This window comes from Aythya ferina (genome assembly GCF_964211825.1).
Source record: "Aythya ferina genome assembly, chromosome: 28".
Classification (NCBI taxonomy): domain Eukaryota; kingdom Metazoa; phylum Chordata; class Aves; order Anseriformes; family Anatidae; genus Aythya; species Aythya ferina.
Window position 1 is genome coordinate 1692821 of NC_140325.1, and position 22765 is coordinate 1715585.

General features: G+C 46.6%; 1 protein-coding gene and 1 long non-coding RNA gene across 3 annotated transcripts; one reads left to right on the forward strand and one right to left on the reverse strand.

The window, feature by feature from the left end:
- Nucleotides 1–19: 19 nt before the first annotated feature.
- Nucleotides 20–21436, reverse strand: LOC311424653 (uncharacterized protein). The gene is made up of 10 exons (XM_084499984.1): nt 21319–21436; nt 21089–21129; nt 20483–20567; nt 20230–20342; nt 19561–19728; nt 19111–19197; nt 2281–2420; nt 1697–2066; nt 1208–1290; nt 20–616 (listed from the first exon to the last, which is right to left on the reverse strand). The coding sequence occupies exons 3-10, from the start codon at nt 20508–20510 to the stop codon at nt 514–516; spliced, it is 1092 nt and encodes a 363-aa protein (XP_084356110.1). The 5' UTR covers nt 20511–20567; nt 21089–21129; nt 21319–21436; the 3' UTR covers nt 20–513.
- On the forward strand, nt 12163–18330 carry LOC311424666. 2 transcript variants are annotated; one of them, XR_014686149.1, is made up of 3 exons: nt 12165–13420; nt 13464–15199; nt 16499–18330. It is a non-coding gene; the product is annotated as an uncharacterized lncRNA (long non-coding RNA). The 2 variants fall into 2 exon arrangements; XR_014686148.1 differs by having other exon boundaries at nt 12163–15199.
- Nucleotides 21437–22765: the final 1329 nt, after the last annotated feature.

Here is a 22765-nt window from a genome sequence, read left to right on the forward strand (position 1 = left end):
CCAGAGGACATGGGGCCATTCACCTCAGTGGGAACGAGGGAGGGGGTCTGAGCGCCCCCAATGCCTTCCCTGTTTTGCGTGCCCCAACACGTGGCCCTGCTTTGCCTTGTCCTGTAGGATGAACAGTTGGCATCAAGGAGGCACAGAATCACTACTTGGCTGCGGTGAGTTGCTCTCGGAGGTCGTGGCTCCCAAGGCGTTAGGCAGCTTTTGACTTCTCCAGGATGAACTGCTTCAGCATTTCTTTGTTTCCTGGGTTGGGGAAGCAGGCGGGGTGTGGATTTCAGCCTCCCCTGGCCCTCAAAGTACCACAGAGCCAAGAGGGATAGGCAGGTTCCTCACCCCACTCCTGAGCAGTATCTGTTGCTCCCAGCACGGCACAGGGTCCCATGGCAGCGCTTAAAGAGGATGGCTGGGAAGAGCTGGGACAAATTTATCGCTGGCTCTGTCTGAACCTTCTTCTGTTCTGCAGGAGATTTCTGGTGTCCTTTGCCGGCCTGCAGCTCGCCTTCCTCATCCTGGTCCTGCTGAAGAGGGACATCCTCCACTGGGTCCTTCCTCCAGGGCTGGCATCTGCCCTTGGAAGCCATCCACCACGACCCTTTCTCTTCTAACCCTACCAATAAACCACAGCCCTTTATCAATAACCCTACCAATAATCCGCAGTCTTTTATTAGCGGGGAAGGGCAGGGCAGACATTCTGCATGGCCGGTGCTGACTGCATGATGCTGCCGAGCAGTTGGTGGCCTGCTGGGTGTTTGATGCACCCCACAGTGAGCAATATGAAACAACAAGAAGAATCCCAGCTCAGAAATCTGTGCTTCTCCCTGTGTTGCAAAAGGAATCATGCACTTCCCTTGTAAGAGAGAAGCAGCAATATATTTGTTGCTGAAAACAGTGATGGAGCAAAGCCAAATACGCCTGCTGAATGTCTGCTTGGCAGCTTACCAGTGTGTGGGGCTAGCAGAGGGCATCAAACAGACCTCAGCGTGACCACAGGTATGGGGGGCAGTGGGCAGTGACACACCCCTGGGTGCTAATGGAGGGCTGGGAAGGGCCCCTCCACAGCCCCGTTCTGTGCAGGGGAGCACGGCCAGGTACACACAAACAGGGACAGCTACTTGCAGGCAGAGGGAGAGATTCCCAGGGGACCATGACGCTGGGGGGGGATGCAGATGCTCAGGGAGGTGCTCCAGGGTGCTCTCACTTTTGCAGCCGCTTGATGCAGGCTTCTATGTCAGCAAGGTTGTCCCCTGCAATGGCCAGGTTTTCCTTCATCGTCTTCTGGACCTGCAGGGGGGTCAGTGGGGAAGGGAGTGAGCAGGGGGGACAGGATGGGGACCCCTCCCACCCCAGCACATGCTGCTGAGACTCGCCTCTGCCAGCAGCACGGTGTTGTCCTTGAGAACACCAGCTAAATCCTGCTGTGTGAGAAGAGGGTCCAGGTGCACAAGGACCTGCCCAAACTGTGTGGCTGGGAAGGAGGCGAAAACTCAGCACGGGAGGGCCCCCAGACCCCAGGACCTCCCTTGTCAGGCCACGCCACTGTCCCCAGCACCCCCCTTCCTTGCCCCTTACGTAGCTCTGGAGTGCATTCAACCCAGTAAAGCCAGCTGTTAATTATCTTGCTGCATTTAATTAATTAATTAGTTAATAACTAATTATCTTGCTGTATTTACTATGTGTGCAGCCTCACCTTGAGTGTTGTGTGCACTTCTGGGCTCCACGATATGAAAGGGATGTGAACGTCCTTGAAAGCATCCAGAGGAGGGCAACAAAGCTGGTGAAAGCTTTGTCCTGTGAGGAGAGGCTGAGGGCACCTGGGTTGTCGAGGCTGGAGAAGAGAAGGCCAAGAGGCCACCTCATTGCTTTCTACAACCTCCTGAGGAGGAGAAACGCAGAGGTCGGTGTCGATCTCTTCTCCCTGGTAAATGATGAAAGGATGTGTGGGAATGGCACAAAGATGCACGAGGGAAGGTTCAGACTGTACATAAGGAAAAATTGCCTTACCATGAGGGTGGCCAACACTGATAGGGGCTTCCTGGTGAGGTGACAGCTCCCCATGCCTGTCAGTGTTCGAGAGGCATTTGGATGATGCCTTCAATAATAAGCTCTAACTTTTAGTTAACTCTGGAGCAGTTAAGTTGTTGGACTGGATGATCTTTGAAGATCCCTTCTGACTGAGCAATTCTATTCCATTCTACTCTAAAATGGCCAATCCCAGTGATGGGACCAATCCTGGAAAGGATGTGTCACAACTCTCTGAACCCCCTCTTTTACCTTTTTATTGCGGAGCCTGACGTTTCATGGCGTTGGTTAGTTTGGTTGCTCTGCCTGGTTATGTCTCCTCCCAACCTCTGGCTCACCCCAAGGCCATTCACTTGAGGGGCGGGTGTAATAGAAAAATAGAGTGTAAACAGCTGTAAAAATAGGTGTAACAGAAATAGAGAAGGCCTCCACGCTGTGCAAACACTGGTCAGCAAAAGCTAACAACTTCAGGGCACTACCAGCATTGTTTTGGCCACAGCTCTAAAACACAGCACCTTACAAGCTGCTATTAAGAACATTAACTCTATCCCAGCCAGACACAGTACAGGGGCCACGTCTGGAGGCCTTTGGGGCTGTTCTCATCACTTACAGCTCATCCCACGGGTACTCTGTGGGGCAGGTCACCCCAGGATGCCTCTGACAAGCAAGAGAATGGGAGAAGCCATCACAGCCTGAGGGAGAAGCAGCTACACCCCCCTCATTTTGAAAAGACTCAAATACTTGCAAAGTCTTTGCAAAGACTTATGGCAAGGTGCAGGTGGGAAAGAGCTTGACGGGGGGCTCATACCCCAGCCCAGCGCTGTGTCTCCCTTCGTGCGGCTCTCCTCTCCCCATGATTGGGATACGGGGGAATGGGCTTGCTCTCAGAACCCCTTCTGCATCTGTCACCTCTCTGACCAGGCTGTGTGTGCTGGTGTGGGACCTTCGTGAGGTGCTCCCATCTGATCCCGGTGCTCCTGAGCATGAGACGGTCTGCAAGCAGCAGCTGCAGGGCTCGGCCTCTCCATCATGCTCAGCCCTGCTCCTAGCTCTCTGCTTGTGTGATCCATGGAAGAACTCTACAGCTCAAAGCAAATGAGATATAAAATAGATACGTGGTTTATTTCGGCGCTGGGATAGCTCCCAAAGGCATGCGCACCCCAACATGGCAACTTGCCTTCGTTATATGCAGCAAAGGGTTACACATGCATGAAGTTTCCTAATACGCCTACACATGTAATACACAATAAATGTTTGTTCATTGCCTTTTGTATTATAAAACAAGGAGTTCCGTTTGAGGAGCAGGAGTTGCAAAAGCTGTTGCAAGTAAGATGTATAATACTTGGCTAGACACTATGAAAATTCTTTTGCTTAATGTAACAAAAAAGAGAAGCCCCTCCCCTTCTCTCCTTCTGCATCTCAGTTGCCTCTTTTGTTCAAAGACACTGCTGCAAAGCTCATGGAACCATCTCCTGGTAAGTTGCTAACCTAGTGTATCAACATCCTGCCTTCCTGTCTCACGCTGGGCCAACATGACCAAATAAAAAAAGAAGTTGAACCACAACGCTGAGGAAGACTACGACCTTCATCTTCACGACCACCAGAGGGACAGAGACGACCCCCTAGCAACAGTGCGCGCAGTCGCAGAATATACCAGGATGTGCTGCGTAATCCCGGAATTACCAAGATATAAAAAGGGACCCTGGCGGGGGTGAGGTGCGTGCCGTTGGCGGAGCCGAGACTCCCCGGCCGCCCAGCGCTGTTTTGCTTGCTGTTGCTTACTCAATAAATTCCTTTCTATTATTAATGCAATGCTCTCTGAAAATTAATTAAGGGGGCAACTTATAACAAATTTGGTGCCGTGACTCAGATGAAGGCAATCTGATTGAAAGACCTTCGGAGGGGGCGCCCCGCTGATTTCAGCGGCCTTCGCTAGGATTACTTTCATTCAAACTCTTCACCGACGAACCCTAAATTCGGCAGCAAGCAAATAAAGCCGGCAACCCCTAGTAATCTTTGTGCATGAAGACCGAACGAAGACTCAGGAGTGAGTAAGTATAGGCCGGCGATCCGTTCGGTTGGGGTTGGGTATCCTGGAGCGTGTCGTTGTGAGACGTCCAATTGCGGACAAAGCGAGTGTGGACCCCTCGGTAGTGCGGTTCCCACATCCCGCGAGGGACTGGGCCATGAAAAGGGGGAAGCGATTTTTGTGTGTGTGTGTGAAGGCGCTCCAGAAGATGGGACAGAAGAAGAGTAAGCCTTCTGGTCCCATGGGCGGGGTAATGACAGATGTTAGGTTACCCCGGGATTAATGATTAAAAATTGGGAGGATTCCCCTTTTAGGCGGGAAAGGAATAAAGTAAAAGTGATACATTATTGTGTTGAAGTTTGGGGTGGTAAACAGATTTGAGGAGACCACCTTTACTGGCCCGTGTTTGGGTCCTTTGAAGATTGGGTTTGCCAGGCCCTAAATGATTAAGGAGGTATTGGGGAGGCATTGGGGAGGCAAGGACAATCCCCAGACATGGACTGTATATCTCGAAACAAGACACTGAAACTCATGATAAGGAAGCGGCAGACGGACAGAGAAACAAACGTAAGGACTATAAATCTCAAAACTGGACATTGGAATTCATTATAAACGGAAGAATTGGCAACAACCAGCTCTCGCAATTAAGAAACATGCCAATTCAGCAGATTCCTGACCAAAGGTGAAAAGTACACTGTGAGGAAGACTCGGGGTCTTCCTCCCAAAGACCCCTGCCCACGTCCCAAAGACCCCTGCCCACAATTCTTGGAAGGCTCTACGCAGGCGCAAGGTGCCAAAAGGCTAATTAGCATGAGAAGCAAGGGAAGGCGGGGATAGGTAATGCATATGTATAGGTGCTTGTAGAATATTGATAGATTGATTGTATAAATTCAAGACTGCTTTTTGCTTTGGGTATGCACGATAGGTGGAGAGATCCCCCGTGCATCCAGCGCTGCAATAAAGAATATACCACTTAAAGGAATTTCGGCTTCGATCTTTGAATCAATCTGGCACCCCAGATGGGACAACCTCTCTGCCGGACCGCAGGACCCGCTGGGGACAGGACTCCCTAGGGTACCCCCGGGATTTCCCGGAGGGACTCCTCGACTCACCGGATCACTGCGGAGGCAGACAAGGACCCCATCATTGTAAGTGAGTATATTCTTTATTCTGGTTTGGTTTTCTGGTAGACCGGTCATCTGGGACTGTCCAGTAAGTCGGAAGGTGACTTCTGCAGGACAGTATTTGGTATATACTTTGTGGTTAGTACCACAAGTATATCTGGGGACCTTGGGGTCCATCTGTATCTGGAACTGTCTGTAAGTCAGAAGGTGATCTTCTGCGAGGCAGTGTTTGGTATATACTTTGTGGTAAGCACCATAAGTATATTTGGGGACCTTAAGGAAAGAGCTCGCTTTAAGGTCCATCTGGAATTGTGTTGTCTATTTCGGTTTTCTGACTCATGGAGTATGGTGTTTAACTTTGGTTATTGTTACTGTGATTTTGGCTATTTTTCTGGTGGTAATAGTAGGTTCGTGGCATTGTTATAAGAGAGATATCGTTACGGTGTTACACAGTTTGGTTTTCTGACTTATCGCATGTGGAATTTGACTCTGACTATTGTTATTGTGATTTTGGCAATATTGCTGGTAATAGTAATTTTGTGACATTGCTACTGAAAGATATTGCGTGCCTGTATTTTTGTGAGTGATACGTTTTGTGATATGCTTTTGTAAGTAACATGTGTATTCTGAAAGTGTAAACTGGAAAATGGGGGGGCAAACAAGCAGTGAAATTTTAAAGAAAAGTGTGTTAGGATGTGTTTTAAGTCACTGGAAGGATATTGGAGGATCTGCCGGTGGAAGTGTGAACAGGAAAACATTGATAAAATATCGTAATCAGTGGTGGCCGCTTTATAAGCTGGAATGTGGAGAAAAGTGGCCCCTAAATGGAACTTTAAACTATAATATTTTGCTACAGTTAATGTTGTTTTTTGAGAAGCAGAACAGGATGAAATGTTGTATACTGATGTTTCAGCATCTTGGTGGGAAAAGGTACAGAATTAAGTTGGCCCCTGACTGAGCCTTTGATGATGGCATTAGAGAAGTACAGGCTGGAGAAAGATAAAGGAAGTGTTAAAAGGGTTGTTGAAAGTGTTAAAGGTGTTTGAAGTTGAATGAGCAGGGAAAGAGGATGTAGGAATGATAATAGTTCTGCCTCTGCCCGAGGCAGAGATCTTAAAATCATGGGTGTTAGCCCTTTAGGGCAAAGGGACCATGATGGGTCCGAGAGAGTTGTCACAGAAACAGAAAACCAGTTAACTCTTAAAACAACCTGAGTTCATGTGCGAGCTCAGATTGCCGATGGGACCGCTCAGGGAACTGTGGACAATTGCATTCCCCTGACCGACCCCCACTAAGACCCGAATCATCCTGAAAATTATGAACGGTTAAGTAAATACTAAAATCTGGATGAAATGGGAATTGAGAATATGCTTCCAACAAGGTCTAAAAGAAACCCCTATGGAATTTTTGGACCAACTCTGAAATGTAATGAAAATAAATAAATAAATAAATAAATAAATAAATAAATAAATAAAACAAAACGGTTTGGACCTGGCTTCGGAGGACAAATTGACTAGCCTTTTCCTAGGATAATAGACCCCTGATTTCAACAGGAATAACAGGGACCTGGGGAATCTACCCTAGTACCTCCGCTGGTTATAATGAAGCTAGGGGAGGAATGGAAGTGAAATTTCTTATTGATATGGGGCAACGTATTCAGTTCTAAATCAAGCATTAATGCCTTCACAGAATTATTATGTTAGGGTAAAAGATGTGTCGTGGTTTAACCTGGCCGGCAGCTAAACACCACGCAGCTGTTCGCTCACCCTCCCCCTCCCTCTCTGGGACGGGGGAGAGAAATGGAAAGTGAAGCCTGTGAGTTGAGATAAAGACAGTTTAATAAGACAAAATAATAATAATAATAATAATAATAATATGATGATGATGATGATAATAATACTACTAATAATAATGTGTACAAACAAGTGATGCACAATGCAATTGCTCACCACCCGCTGACCGATGCCCAGCCTAACCCCGAGCAGTCCGGCCCCCGGCTAGCCACCCCTATATATTGTTTAGCATGACGTCAGATGGCATGGAATACCCCTTTGGCTAGTTTGGGTCACCTGTCCTGGGTCTGTCCCCTCTCAGCTCTTACTGCACCCCCAGCCTGCCCACTGGCAGGACAGAACAAGAAGCTGAGATGTCCTTGGCTTGGTATAAGCACTGCTCTGCAACAATTAAAACATCAGGGTGTTATCAGCACTCTTCTCATCCTAAGCCAAAACATAGCATTCTACCAGCTACTAGGAAGAAAATTAACTCTGTTCTAACTGAAACCAGGACAAGGTGTAACCGAAAAGGCTTATTTTTGTGAACCTTTGAAGTACAAGTTAGGGAAACAATGGGGCATACACGGATTTTTATATATGCCTAGCTCCTCATGGGCACTCTTAGGTAGAGATTTATTAGAGCAAGTAGGAGCAGAAATTGTCTTCGAAAAAGGGAAAATGGAATTAAGAATAGGAGAAGAACAACTAACAAATGTGTTAAGTTTGGCACTAATACAAACTGACCCTAAAAGTGAAATACCTTTAGAGATCACAGATCAAGTATGTCCAGGAGTTTGGGCTACCGAAGTCCCTGGAAGAGCTAAAAATGTGACCTTAATAATTATTAAATTAAAGCCAGGACAGAAACCCGTTAAGGTTAAGTAATATCCTTTGAGGATAGAAGATAGGAAAGGAATTAAAGAGATAATTAATAAATTTTTACAGTATGGATTATTGATTGAATGCGAATCAGAATACAATACACCCATATCGCCAATTAAAAAGGCAGATGAAAAAGCTATAGGCTAGTTCAGGATTTGAGGGCCATAAATAAAATCACTGAGGATATACATCCAGTAGTGGCAAACCCTTATACTTTGCTGACTAAATTAAAGAATAGTCAAGTCTGGTTTACCGTACTGGATTTAAAAGACGCCTTCTTCTGCCTAGGCTTAGCCACAGAAAGCCAAAACCTATTTGCCTTTGAATGGGAAAGTCCCGATTCAGGCAGAAGGACGCAGCTTACGTGGACATTACTACCTCAAGGATTCAAGAATAGCCCCACTATTTTTGGAAACCAATTAGCAAGGGAACTCGAAACATGGATGCCTCCGGACACTGAAGGTGCTTTGTTACAATATGTAGATGATCTCTTAATAGCTACTGAGACTAAAGGGAGTTGTATTCAATGGACTATAAGTCGTCTTAATTTTCTGGGTTTAAATGGATATCAAGTCTCTTGACAGAAAGTCCAGCTGGCTCAACAAAGTGTGACCTATCTGGGATTTGAAATTTCGGAAGGACAACGAGAACTAGGAACTGAACATAAGGAAGTCATTTGCCAGACTCCAGAACCTCAAATGGTAAAGGAGCTACAAACATTTTTATGAATGACAGGTTGGTGTCGCCTTTGGATTTATAATTATGGACTATTGGTAAAGCCTCTATGTGAATTGATAAAGATTAACCAGTCAAAGTTAGTCTGGACTGGAGAAGCACAAAAAGTCTTTAAACAACTTAAACAAGAATTGATGATTTTGAAATATCAAGCAATATTGGTAGAACAGGACAACGTGGAAATTGTGATAACTAATATTGTGAATCTAGCCTCTTTTCTTAGTGATGCTCCGGCACAGCCTGTGATTCACGATTGTTTAGAAACTATAGAGACTGTGTATTCCAGCCGACCAGACCTTAAGGAGGAGCCCATGGAAGATGCGGAAGAAACTTGGTTCACGGATGGGAGCAGTTTTGTTATGCAAAGACAACGTAAAGCTGGATATGCTATAACAACTACTCAGCAGGTAATCGAGTCTAAGCCTTTACCCCCTGGAACATCAGCTCAAAAGGCAGAGATAGTTGCTCTCACGAGAGCATTGGAACTGGCAGCGGGAAAAAGGGTAAATATTTGGACAGATTCTAAATATACATTCGGCGTGGTACATGCTCATGGAGCAATTTGGAAAGAACATGGATTGCTGACCGCTCAGTGAAAACACAAAGTATGCTGAAGAAATTTTAAAATTGTTAGAGGCTGTAAAACAACCAGAAAAGGTAGCTATCATGCATTGTCAGGGACACCAAAAGGGGAACACTGATTTTGAAATTGGAAAATCGATTGGCAGAGGCTAAGCAGGCAGCTGAAATAACTGAGGTGAAGGTATTGTCTTTGATACCAGACGGTAAAATCCAAACTATATCCAAATTATACAAAAGAAGACTTAAAATTAATTGAAGATTTGAAAGGTAAAATGAAACCAGATGGATGAGTATATTTAAAAGATAACCACATAGTAATACCCTCTAGTTTGACATGGCCCATAGTTCTTACAGAACACAATAAAACGCATTGGGGAGCTGGCACACTGCATAAGAGCCTGAGTCAGACATTAGTGGGACGATATGATAAAACAAGTAACTCAACAATGTAGCATTTGCTTACACAATAACCCCAATACCAATAATAGAATAAAATTTGGAATAATCGGTAAAGGAAATTATTCGGGGCAACAGTGGCAAATTGATTTTTCAGAACTCCCTAGAAAAGGGGGGTATCATTATTACTGGTTCTGACTGACACGTTTTCAGGAAGGCCTGAAGCCTTTCCCTGTCGAACAAACAAAGCAAGAGAAGTGGTTAAAGTCTTGTTAAATGAAATAATACCATGCTTTGGGGTTCTAGTAGCAATGTCTTCTGATAGAGTTTCACATTTTTGTGCACAAGTGGTAGAACAGATAAGTAAGATTCTAAAGATAGATTGGCAACTGCATACTCCTTATAGACCACAGGCAAGTGGACAGGTAGAAAAAATGAACCATTTAATTAAACAATAAATAGCTAAAATTGGATAAGAAGCTAATTTGTCATCGCCTCAATCCCTCCCTTTAGCATTACTTGGAATTAGAGTTAAACCTAGAATAAAAGGGAATTTGAGTCCCTTCAAAATCTTATATGGAAGGCCATAGCAATTTCTATTTAGTGGAGAGGACCTAACGCAGTTAGGATCAGAATATTTATATGCTTATATAACTGAACTTCAGAAACAATTAAATAAAGTACATAAATTTGTTTTAGGGACCAGGGCTAGAGGGTTGGATCAACCAATCCACCCCTTTAAGCTCGGGAATTATATATATATATAAAGACTTTTTCAGGACAACCCCTACAGGAAAAATGGAAGGAAAGTGGATGGGACCATACCAAGTATTACTGACAACACACACCGCCATTAAGATTAAGAAGCAAGCAGCTTGGATCCACAATTCAAGGGTGAAGAAGGTCCCGGCGAGGATATAGACCACCACTCCAATTGGACCAACAAAATTACGGTTTTCCAGATCCTAATGATTGCAGGGGTGCGGTTCTCGGATTCGGGGTGGGCAACTTGGGATGAGAACTTACACCTGACCTTAATACAAACAATTTCTCAAGTAACTAATAAGACGAACTGTTGGGTATGCACCCATCTGCCACAGCATGGGAATAAGGGTGTATCGTTAATCGGGATTCCGTTGCCTGCAAACTTATCTTGGACTAATTTGTGGGAAAACACATCTTGGGGTCGAAAATATGAAGAAGTTTTGGAACTAGAAGTTAGTAGCTTCGTGCCGTTGGAATCTTACTATGTATGTGTACAAAGGTGTAACCCGCCTAAGGGTATGGGAAAACAGGATTGTATAAATACAGGTACTACTTATGTGGGGAATCAGACATCTTGTAATCGAAAAATTGATATTAGTACAACTAGCAGTTGGGCAAATTCAACCAGCTGGCCAGTACCAGAAGGAAAAGGGTGGTATTGGCTATGCAATGATACAGCCTGTAAGGTCTTGCCCGAGAATTGGAAGGGAACTTGCACTCTAGGAGCGGTAGTCCCCAATATGGCAGTACACGATGTAGTGCCTCGAGCCTACTTGAGAAATCATATGCGGAGAATCAGACAAAAAATTAACAATCCATTGATAGAGAGACACACCGCTTTTCATAGTTTTGTTTGATGGTTTATCCCATGGTTAGGAGTGAGTGAATTGGAAAAGGCAATAGTTAATATTTCTGCAATTATAGAGAAGTTAGAAAACAAAACTCTGGATGCTATAAAGGCTCAACAAGAAGAGATATCTAGTTTATCACAGGTAGTATTACAAAATCGGATGGCCCTAGACTTGTTACTGGCCGCTCAAGGGGGAGTCTGTACAGTAATAAACACAAGTTGTTGTGTGTATGTAGATCAGAGTGGAAGGATCTCTACCGACCTGGAAGAAATATGGAAGCAGACAAGGGTCCTACATGATATCAGTAAAGATGATCTTTTGTGGAGTTTTAGTGAAATATGGAATAAGTTAACCTCCTGGTTGCCCAATTTTCAATGGTTGAAACAAGTGTTCATTGCTCTAATCGCATTAGTAGTATTAGGAATATTTGTGTGCATGTTGTTTAGATGCCTGCTTTGTTGTGTTACTGTAAATAATGAAAGTATCTGATGCAAAAGAATTTGCATGGGAAAAGAAAAGGGGGGATTGATTAAGGAGGTATTGGGGAGGCATTGGGGAGGCAAGGAGAATCCCCAGACATGGACTGTATATCTCGAAACAAGACACTGAAACTCATGATAAGGAAGCGGCAGACGGACAGAGAAACAAACGTAAGGACTATAAATCTCAAAACTGGACATTGGAATTCATTATAAACGGAAGAATTGGCAACAACCAGCTCTCGCAATTAAGAAACATGCCAATTCAGCAGATTCCTGACCAAAGGTGAAAAGTACACTGTGAGGAAGACTCGGGGTCTTCCTCCCAAAGACCCCTGCCCACGTCCCAAAGACCCCTGCCCACAATTCTTGGAAGGCTCTACGCAGGCGCAAGGTGCCAAAAGGCTAATTAGCATGAGAAGCGAGGGAAGGCGGGGATAGGTAATGCATATGTATAGGTGCTTGTAGAATATTGATAGATTGATTGTATAAATTCAAGACTGCTTTCCGCTTTAGGTATGCACGATAGGTGGAGAGATCCCCCGTGCATCCAGCGCTGCAATAAAGAATATACCACTTAAAGGAATTTCGGCTTCGATCTTTGAATCATAAATATTTATGTAAACTCAAAAGAACCTTTTAGTTTGGAAGAAAGTGAATATGCACATTTGTGGATCAGCTCGGAAACTCGAGCCAATTTATATCCTCTAAAAGAAAAAGGAGGGGATGGGAGGCACAAGAAAAACCGAGAATTAGAGATCCCAGCCCCACTGCCTCCCTATATTCCACCACCCCCACCTGCAGCCCCTCTGACTCCCGGGCTTCTTTATCTGCAACCCCAGGGAGATGCCAATAACAACTCTGACTCTAGCGCTCAGGGACCAGTGACTAGGAATATGTGGCAGTCCCCATTAACTCCGGGGACGTCTGAGATTTTAAGAAAGAGACAGGAGGAGGGTAAGCGAGCTTTAATGGCAACTGGCATAATGTTTGCAGCTGCTGAGGAATAATTCTAACTGGAATAATAACTGCACATTGTATATTGTATATATAAAAGCCCGGGCATTTTTGTTAAAGTGTTCTTTTATACATATGTTAATATGTTAATATGTAAATATAAGAACTGCCATTGAGGTGTATGTCTAAGGGAACAAAATTTGCCCAGGCATATTATCGGCTCATCAGGTTTAAATGTCCCCAGTGTAATTGTCTACAGGCAGTTAATTTACAGTGGTTTGATTTTACTTGTGTATCTGTATATTGTGGATTTTGGAGGGATTGGGATTGACGAGTAAAGAGCTTCTAGGAAAACGGTGGAATATTAACCACTGTAGATTACAATAGGAAAAGTTCAAAGCAAAGAAATCCCGAGGAAAAGCCTCCTAGGATGTATACTAACACATTGGAGGGATATAGTGGGCTGAGAGGGTACAGAGAGTAAAAGAGCCCTTATCAAATATTGTAATCAGTGGTGGCCACTTTATAAACTAGAGGATGGAGCGGAGTGGCCCCTAAATGGAACTACTAATTATAACACCATATTACAGTCAATGTTGTTTTGTGGAAAGAAGGAAAACAGGATGAAATGTTATATATTGATGTTGTTTCAGCATCTTGGAGGGAAAAGGTACGGAATTAAGTTGGCCCCTGACTGAGCCTTTGATGTCAGCATTAGAAAAGCAAAGGCTAGAGAAAGATAAAGGAAGTGTTAAAAGGTTTGTTGAAAGTGTTAAAGGTATTCGAAGTTGAATGAGCAGGGAAAGGTGATGTAGGCGTTATCTAAGTAACAGTCTAGAAGTTTTGGTATATTTGCATAGTTGTTGTGGTGTTTGTTCAGTTTCCCAAGCATCGGGGAGGGGGGAACAGCCTGCTCCACCAGGGGCCTCCCCAGCGGCCGCAGGGGGGCTTCGGCTCCAGCGCCTGGAGCGCCTCCTCCCCCTCCTTCTGCACTGACTTTGGTGTCTGCGGGGGGGTTTCTCGCTCTCCCAACTGCTGTTGAGCAGCAGGTTTTTGTTTCTTTCTTTGTTTGTTTGTTTTCATGGATGTGCTCTCACAGAGGCACGGACTGTGTTGCTATGGCTTGGCTCTGGGCAGCAGTGGGCCCCTTTAGGGCCAGATGAAGTTGTCCCTTATCTACCACGGGGAGGTTTCTGTTTGTTGTTGTTGTTGTTGTTGTTTTTCACGGGGGCTGCCACTGCAGTTTCCCACCCCCACACCCCTCACACCCCCCAAACCTTGCCATCAAACCCAATACACTGGAGCAGCTAAATCATTACCGACTTGTAAAGTATCAGCGATTAAATTAACTAATGAAACCTTAAATGTGATGGGGGTAGAAGGGACTGGGATAACAGTGCCACTTTTGGGGGATACCAAGCTGAGACTAGGGGATAAAATGATCACTGGGGGATAAAATGATCACTTGGATACATTGTATGTATCCAAGGCGGAGACTAACTTGTTGGGAAGGGATTTGATGATTAAATTGGGCATTCAACTAGTAAATTGTTAGACTGGAATAACAGTGTTATTAATGGAGTGCTCTCTGGCCCTGAGAGCAAACGTACATGTATATTCACCTCTGACTGGAAAGACCCTGAAATGGGGGCGGAAGCAACAATATAGGTGGACAATTCTACCTCAGGGGTTTACAGGGCCACCTATCTATTTGGGTAAATTCTAAAAAAGATTTTGGAGCAATTACAACCTCCCAAGGAGGTATTAATGTTACAAATATGTGGATCATTTTAAGGAAAATCGATACTCCCTGATGGGAGAGAAATGCTGAATAAAGTGATAATGAGGCAAATATTAACTGTTTTACATCAGAAGAGTCATTGGGAGGTGCAAGCAATGTGTGATGTTCTAAGAAAGCATGTCTGTATAGGAATATATACTTTAGGGAAGCACACATGCAGAGGATGTACTATATGTCAAAGGGTAAATAAAATGGTCTTCTGTAACCTATCTAGAGGGGGACAGGAGCCAGGGCTTTGACCTTTCCAAAGTACACAGGTAGACTTTACTGAGTTACTTGTTTGTCCTAATTGACCACCTGACTGAATGGGTGTAAAGCTTTACTGCAAGGATTAAAGCAGGCCTTAGAGATTGAGTGGGATTTTCACAGCCCTTGGCACCCCTCCTCTTCTGGAAAGGTAGAGCGAATGAATGGTGAAATTAAGAAACAACTAACAAAACTTGTGCTGGAAACTAAGGCTTCTTGGGTAAAATGCTTACCTCTTGCACTGTTAAACATATGGACACAGCCCAGAACTGATGTAGGAATTTCTCCTTTTGAAATGCTATATGGTATGCCCTATGACTCGGAATTGCCACTTGATCACTCTCAGTTCTAATTAAGACTTGGAAAGAGACTTTTTTAACACCACTATGGGGAAGGCCCCTATGTTGTTTTGCTTACCACAGAAACGGCTATTCGAACTGCGGAGAAAGGATGGACGCATGTCAGCCGTGTGAAAGGACCAGTCCGGGAAGGTAAATGGAAGGCAGCTCCAGGCCCTGACGACTTGAAGCTGACACTAAGACGGACTCGGTAAGTGTTGTATATTATCTGTGTATTGTGGGAAGGGGAGGAGGCCCTGTTTCGAAGGCTCCCTAGTAGGTTCCCCTGAAAAACACTGCTGCTGCCAAGAAGAACCGATACCTTGTAGTTTGCTGCAACCGAACTGACAAGCGAGGCAGAGAAGTGAAAACGGTGGGGGACTGAGGGGCCGACAATTTAGATGGGCTCCGACCACCTCCTACGATACATGGGAGTCAGTATCATCGTTTTGGTCAGCTATGGGTCTGCGCATCCCCACCAGCCTTTTAAATGGAGCTTGATCAGATGGGAGGATCAATTCGTCATCCAGCAAACAACGACAGCGGGTGCTCCCAGTTCCGCATCACATTATGTGACCTGGTGTCAGTGCAACCGTGCTTTAACCAATCAGGATTTTATTTCTGCCCAAGTTCTAACCCGGGAAAGGGGTACTGTAAATGCCCGAACGCATATTATTGTGCATACTGGGGGTGTGAAACCATTGCTACGGACTGGACACTCGGGGCTGGTCAGAATAAATTCTTACAAGTGGGATATGGGCCGCAAGGTTGTAACTGACAAGTGGATCCCCATTACAGGTGGCAAGGGCATGGTATAGGGTATACAGGAACCTTCCACGGAAATAAAGAAATTTGCAAGGTTCTATATATATAAATATAACAAACTTGGACGATACTAGCTGGGTACTAGGAAAAATGTCAGATTTTACGAACACGGAACAGATAGGGGAGGACTCATACTAATAAAAAGGAGGATGCTGATAGGCAGTAGGACCAAATGAGGTATTGTCAGAAAGCGTCCAGGGAATCCAGCCTGCGGAAAATACTACAGTGGCAACCCTCAGCAGCCCTATGAGCTCAGGTAAAGCCGAGAATGATAACATAGCTGAGAATAACATATGGGGGGGTCATGAATGCCAGCTACCAATTATTAAACAAAACAAACCCAAATGTAACAAAACACTGTTGATTATGCTTTAGTATAAGACCTTCATATTATGATGCTATTGGGGATCCTGGAGAGCCCACCCGCACAAACGAAAACAACCCTCTACAATGCAGTAGGGGAAAAGACATAAGGGTAACACTAACACAAGTCACTGGAGGTGGTAGGTGTGTGGGCACAGTTCCTACTGGGAAGTGTCACCTATGTAATATCATGGAGAATGGAAAACAATCAACCGAGTGGCTAATCCCAGCCAACAACGCTAGGTGGGTTTGTTTGTCAGTGGGCGTAACTCCTTGTCTATCACTAAAACTCTTCAATGCGTCTCCTGATTTTTGTATACAGGTGATAATTATACCACGGATTCTATACCACCTTGAGGATTGTATGTATACCCAGCACACAGTGGCAAGTTATCATCTGGAAAGACGGGAACCATTCACGGCTCTAACTTTGGCCACCCTAATAATCCTGGGAGGAGCTGGAGTGGGGACCAGGGTAGCCTCATTGGTTAAACAAAATCAAGAATTTACTTCCTTACGCATTGCTGTGGACGAGGACCTGACCCAAATTGAATAATCCATCTCGGCCCTGGAAAATCTATCAGGTCACTTTCAGAGGTAGTGTTACAAAATCGTAGGGGATTAGATTTGGTATTTTTTTTTACAACAGGACAGGCTGTGTGCAGCCCTGAAAGAGGAATGCTGTATATGCTGATCACACTGGAGTGGTAAGAGATACAATGGCAAGACCCAGGGAAGGGTTGGAAAAAAGGAAACGGGAGAATGAAGCCCGACAGAGCTTTTACGAATCTTGGTTTAATTATTCACCTTGGCTTACTACTTTATTATCAACCATAGCAGGACCTTTGTTGTTTTTAATAATAGCACAAACTTTTGGACCATGTATTTTTAATAAATTGATTGCGATTGTAAAGGGATGTTTAGAAGCGGCACGTCTAATGCTCATACATGCCAAATACGAGCCAATAAGTACCAACAAAGGAATCAAGGAAACATTAGTTCTTAGTAGCCAGGCATTGCAGAGATTCAATGAACAAAATGAGTAACTTAAAGAAAAAGGAGGGATTGTAATACACAATAAATGTTTGTTCATTGCCTTTTGTATTATAAAACAAGGAGTTCCGTTTGAGGAGCAGGAGTTGCAAAAGCTGTTGCAAGTAAGATGTATAATACTTGGCTAGACACTATGAAAATTCTTTTGCTTAATGTAACAAAAAGAGAACCCCCTCCCCTTCTCTCCTTCTGCATCTCAGTTGCCTCTTTTGTTCAAAGACACTGCTGCAAAGCTCATGGAACCATCTCCTGGTAAGTTGCTAACCTAGTGTATCAACATCCTGCCTTCCTGTCTCACGCTGGGCCAACATGACCAAATAAAAAAAGAAGTTGAACCACAACGCTGAGGAAGACTACGACCTTCATCTTCACGACCACCAGAGGGACAGAGACGACCCCCTAGCAACAGTGCGCGCAGTCGCAGAATATCCCAGGATGTGCTGCGTAATCCCGGAATTACCAAGCTATAAGAAGGGACCCTGGCGGGGGTGAGGTGCGCGCCGTTGGCGGAGCCGAGACTCCCTGGCCGCCCAGCGCTGTTTTGCTTGCTGTTGCTTTCTCAATAAATTCCTTTCTATTATTAATGCAGTGCTCTCTGAAAATTAATTAAGGGGGCAACTTATAACACACATATGCATAACCAGTCCCCGCTTTGTATTAAAATGAGCTCCAAGGAGTCCTTTGCATAAACTCCTCCCAATTGCCTGCGCAGTGCCTGCTGCTGGGGGCCGTGGGGATGAAGGGTGACGACTCCTTGTCATCACCCCCTGCCTTCGTACAGACTCAGCTGCTCCTTGGCTCTTGTCCGACCCACACAGTCGGTCTTTTCAGACAGGTTTTTTCTTTTGTTTTTGAGGCAGATTCCCCATTCTTGCCAGGAAACACCCTCTGTGAGGGGCCCCGAGGCTCCTCATTTGCACGGTACTAAGCAAAGACACTCAGCAACATCCATTTAAACGAGATTAAGAGTCCTCCCCTTCCTGGCTTCCCTAAAAACGATAGCTTTATTTATAAATCATTAACGCGATTAAGCAAACCCCCGGCCCCATCAGAGGCGGAGCAGCGCCTCTGCGCATGCGCACGGCCTCGCTGAGGCCCTTTAAGGCGGGGCGGGGCAGAGCGCGCCCTGTTTCCAGCCGTTGCATCCCCCCCCCACGTGACCCACCGCGGGGCGCGTGACCGCCGGGCGGGTGGGCCGCGCGCCCCCTTCTCCCTCTCCCATTGGCTCGCTCTTCCCGCCCCTCCGGCCACCGCGGGCGCCCATTGGACGCGGCTGACGCAAGAGACCTCTCTGTGAAGAATTTCTTTCGCCCGTTGGTGCGGAACTGCCTGGGCTCCATTTTGTGGCCGTTGCCTCTTGTCCTGTCCCCACAGGCCTCTGAGAAGAGGTTGGCCAAATCCCTGACCAAATGGCAGCCCCGACAGAGGAGGAAGCAAGGGAAATCAGAAGGCCGTTTCTCACCAGGGCCATAGAGGCACCCTCTGTGCCTAGACAGCAAAGCCCTGGCCTCAGAGGCTTGCTGAGGGGAGCTATGGAAACCCAAGTTGCTCTGCTGCCTATGCTGCCTTGGGACACTGGGACAGTCTTGCTGATGGAGACAGATGTCTGCAATCTCCCCTCCCACCCCCAGTTCTTCCTCCTCGCCCTAAAGGGGACTAATTCCCTTCCAGAGCCCCTTCCCACTGCTGCTTTTTCTGCTTTACCAGAAAGAAAAGGAAAGCACTTCCAAAGGTGGGCTAACCACCTCATCCTGCCAGCAGGAGGCAGCCACATGGGAGAGCAGAGGGTGGCTTGGGTGATCATCTGAACCCTCTCTTCCAGAGACTAGCAGACAACCCGTCCTTCCTCCCTGCCATCCTGCCCACACGCACTTGCCATACCTGCACATGGAAGGTCTGAGCAATCATTCCATCCACGTTGTAGGTGAATAGCCCAAGGAGCGTTTCCATTTTGTCCTCATCCACTCCCTCAAAGACAAGAGATGATGGGGGCAGGTCAGTCTCAAGCAGGCCATCAGAAAAAGAATATGCTGAGGCCAAAGCTGGGAACCCTTTCCCACCTTCCTTGGCTCTAGCAGTATTCTAGTGCAAGTGAGAGTGAACCCAAGTCAGGGCACTTGGAGCAATTGCTCCCAGATCCTTGTCTGTGAACCACAGAAGAAGGTTCCAGGCGTGTCTAACAATGCTCAAGTGTCTCCAGTGCCCCTCGATAGGATGCGGTGCTCTGCAGCAACCAATCCTCAGATACCTGAGGGAACACACCACGCTTTCTGGCGCTGCTTTTCCTTGCGGCCAGGGCCTCCCAAAAAGAAGTGCCAGGCAGAGACTTACAGAGACAGCAAACTCTCTGGGGGCGCTGCTGACTTCTCCGGAAGGAGAGACTGTCCTGGAGATATGCCAGATGGTAAAAGCTGCTGGCCAGATTTTCACCGGCAACCGAATGACGACGTGTCCCTGAGATCCTTGGAAGGCCCAGCAGTTGCCTGGGGAGATACTGGGCTGCAACGAGAAAGCCAGTGACCGTCAGTGGCAAGGCAGTCAGAGGGCCAACAGACCTGGCTGTTCAGCAAGGAGCCACAGACCTTGCCTTCTCTATAGGTCGCAATTCAGCTCACAGGTAAACGCTAGGCTATGAACAGAAGGTGAAGATGCACAAGTTTTGAGAGTGCCTAGGCTCAATTGCCTTTCGCAATCCAGTTCTGCTTTCTCAAAGGCAGAGGCCTGAGAGGCTTTCTGAAAGGCAGAGGCAGGGTGGTGTTCCTAATGTACATGTATGTCACTCCATCAACCTTCAAAAACTGAGCTGGACCTGTGAGGACCATTTCAGGCATTCTTCGGGCTGATTTGGTTGACCAGATCAGTGTTGGGGGCCCAGAAAACATCTCTTGCAGCTTCCATGGCTCAGCACACTCACAGAACTCCCACCCACACTAGAAACGCATGGTCTCCCAACCAGAAAGCAAGAAAGTAAACCAGCTGTCACAATTTCTCTTACAATACCTGCAATATGGTCTCTGGATGTTTTGCAAAAGAAAAGAGTGGAAAAATCCACCACTTCTTTGCGTCTTTCCCGCCATAACTCTTGGAAGTCCTCTGCACATCAATTGTGGCACCTGAAATGAATATGGGAAGAAGTTCACCAGGACAGGCAGGAGATTAGCAGAAGCAGTGAATTATGATGTGTTTCTCACGCTGAATGCAGAGCTTGTTGCTTTGGGGAGAGTCAGACACAAGCTGAACTCTGTCTACATACCTAAGGATTTCAGGGCCCAGTCAGGCATCCAGGTGTAGATTTTAAGCGCCTTTTCAAATGCGTTCGTTGTGAAGTGCAGAATGTTCTGGGGAAAAATAATAATAATAAAAAAAGGAATGGAGATACAGCAGTGAGCACAAACACACAGCAGTTCTGCATGAGCAGACTCCTAGCAGAGAGCTAAGGAAGGGCTCCGTGTCAGAAAACCCAAGGCAAGACCTGTCAGAAAAGGTGCCAGACTGTGAGCATTCCCAGATGAACCACGTGAAGCCTGGAAAAGGCCACCAGTGTCCAGGGCACTGAGAGGGCACTGAGGGGTTCAGGGTGGAGGACATGGGGCTGCATGAAGACAGGGTGTCTTCAAGGAAGTACACCAGGTCAGTGTAGGTGTCTTCTGGCAGCACATGAAGCAGCAGGTGGTAGAAGAACTCCTGGTCATAACAGGAGGCGTAGAGCACCGCAACTCCCAGCATGAAAGGGACAGCCAGCTCCAAGCACACAAAGATAAGGCAGAATGTCCTGTGGGGCAGACACGCCGCAGCAGGCATCCTGCAGGGGAACCTGGGTGTGGGCTTGCGGCCTGAGGGCACCTGAGGGGACACTCACCACAGCCAGGAAATGGCACCTCTTCTCGCCAGCTTCTCCTTCTGTAGGGCAACACAAGGTAGGGACACTTGTCAGGCCCCACTGCACAGTCCGGGCTGATGCCCAAGTGCAGGAGTTGCCTGCAGGAGCGCAGCCTGGGCCTGGACCAAGCGCTCCATGGACCCCTGTCCCTAGGGAGCCCCATGCTGGCAGGGGCAGGGGCAGGGGTTGACATGGGCTCTCCCCCTTACCTGTTGTGCTTCCAGCACCTCCATCATCACACTCCCTTGTGTCACAGCCTGCACTTCCGTCTGCTGCTGCTGCCTGCAGGTAACAGGGTTTTTGGTTGGGTGAGTGCAGAACTCCAGCACCACGGGGGCAGTCCCCACTCACCAGGCATGTTCTATTTCTTTCTCCTCTACATCCTCCTGTAGACATCTTAATTCCTGACGCAGCACCTGGGAGACAGAGCTGTTGACTCCCTGTCCCTACTCCAGCCCTCCCCCACATCACCCACCCTGTGCCAGCGGGCACCCCACGGTTCCCCTTGGCCCCTGCACGCTACCTTTGTCTGCTCCTCCTCCTCCTGCAGCTGCTCTTCCAGCTTGGGAATGTGCTGCAAAACAACAGGCACAGTATTCTGGACAATCGTGCTGGGACCCAGGGACCCTCACTGCTCTCTGATTAAGGAGGTATTGGGGAGGCATTGGGGAGGCAAGGGCAATCCCCAGACATGGACTGTATATCTCGAAACAAGACACTGGAACTCATGATAAGGAAGCGGCAGACGGACAGAGAAACAAACGTAAGGACTATAAATCTCAAAACTGGACATTGGAATTCATTATAAAGATACAACAAACGGAAGAATTGGCAACAACCAGCTCTCGCAATTAAGAAACATGCCAATTCAGCAGATTCCTGACCAAAGGTGAAAAGTACACTGTGAGGAAGACTCGGGGTCTTCCTCCCAAAGACCCCTGCCCACGTCCCAAAGACCCCTGCCCACAATTCTTGGAAAGCTCTACGAAGGCGCAAGGTGCCAAAAGGCTAATTAGCATGAGAAGCAAGGGAAGGCGGGGATAGGTAATGCATATGTATAGGTGCTTGTAGAATATTGATAGATTGATTGTATAAATTCAAGACTGCTTTTTGCTTTGGGTATGCACGATAGGTGGAGAGATCCCCCGTGCATCCAGCGCTGCAATAAAGAATATACCACTTAAAGGAATTTCGGCTTCGATCTTTGAATCATCTCCAGCTTTGGGGCCATGCCATCTAGCTCCCCCACTGCCCCAAGGCACAGGGAGAGCTGTCGACTCACAGACAAGGCTGCCTCTGACCTGTGCATGAAGAGACAGCAGCTCCTTACGGACATTTTTCTTAGGGAGCAAGAGTTCTCCATTCCCATGTGATAGCAATCAGGCAGCGAATGCAGGAGAAAAAGCATGGCTGAGTAAGGACCTTCTGGTCAAACTACAGTGTGAGCAGAAAATCCATCGTGAAAGATGTCCCAGCCCATTGCAGGGGCTTTGGAACCAGATGATCTTTCAAGGTGCCTTCCAGGCAAACCATTCCGTGATTCCCAGAAAGCCCCTTGGTGCTGGTGAGCATGAGGTCCAGCCCAACACCTCTCCTTGTGGGCTCTCCTTAACCCTTGGGTGAGGAAGCTGCCATCAGCACACCCCAGGACCCTCC

Excerpts from the sequence above, each read along its gene's own strand:
- LOC311424653 (XM_084499984.1), bottom strand. The coding sequence starts at position 20,510 with ATGCCTGACTGGGCCCTGAAATCCTTAG. Across the intron at positions 19,729-20,229 it reads ATCCAGAGACCATATTGCAG|CCCAGTATCTCCCCAGGCAA; the intron begins GTATTGTAAGAG and ends TTCTCGTTGCAG. Across the intron at positions 19,198-19,560 it reads CCAGAGAGTTTGCTGTCTCT|GGAGTGGATGAGGACAAAAT; the intron begins GTAAGTCTCTGC and ends CTTGTCTTTGAG.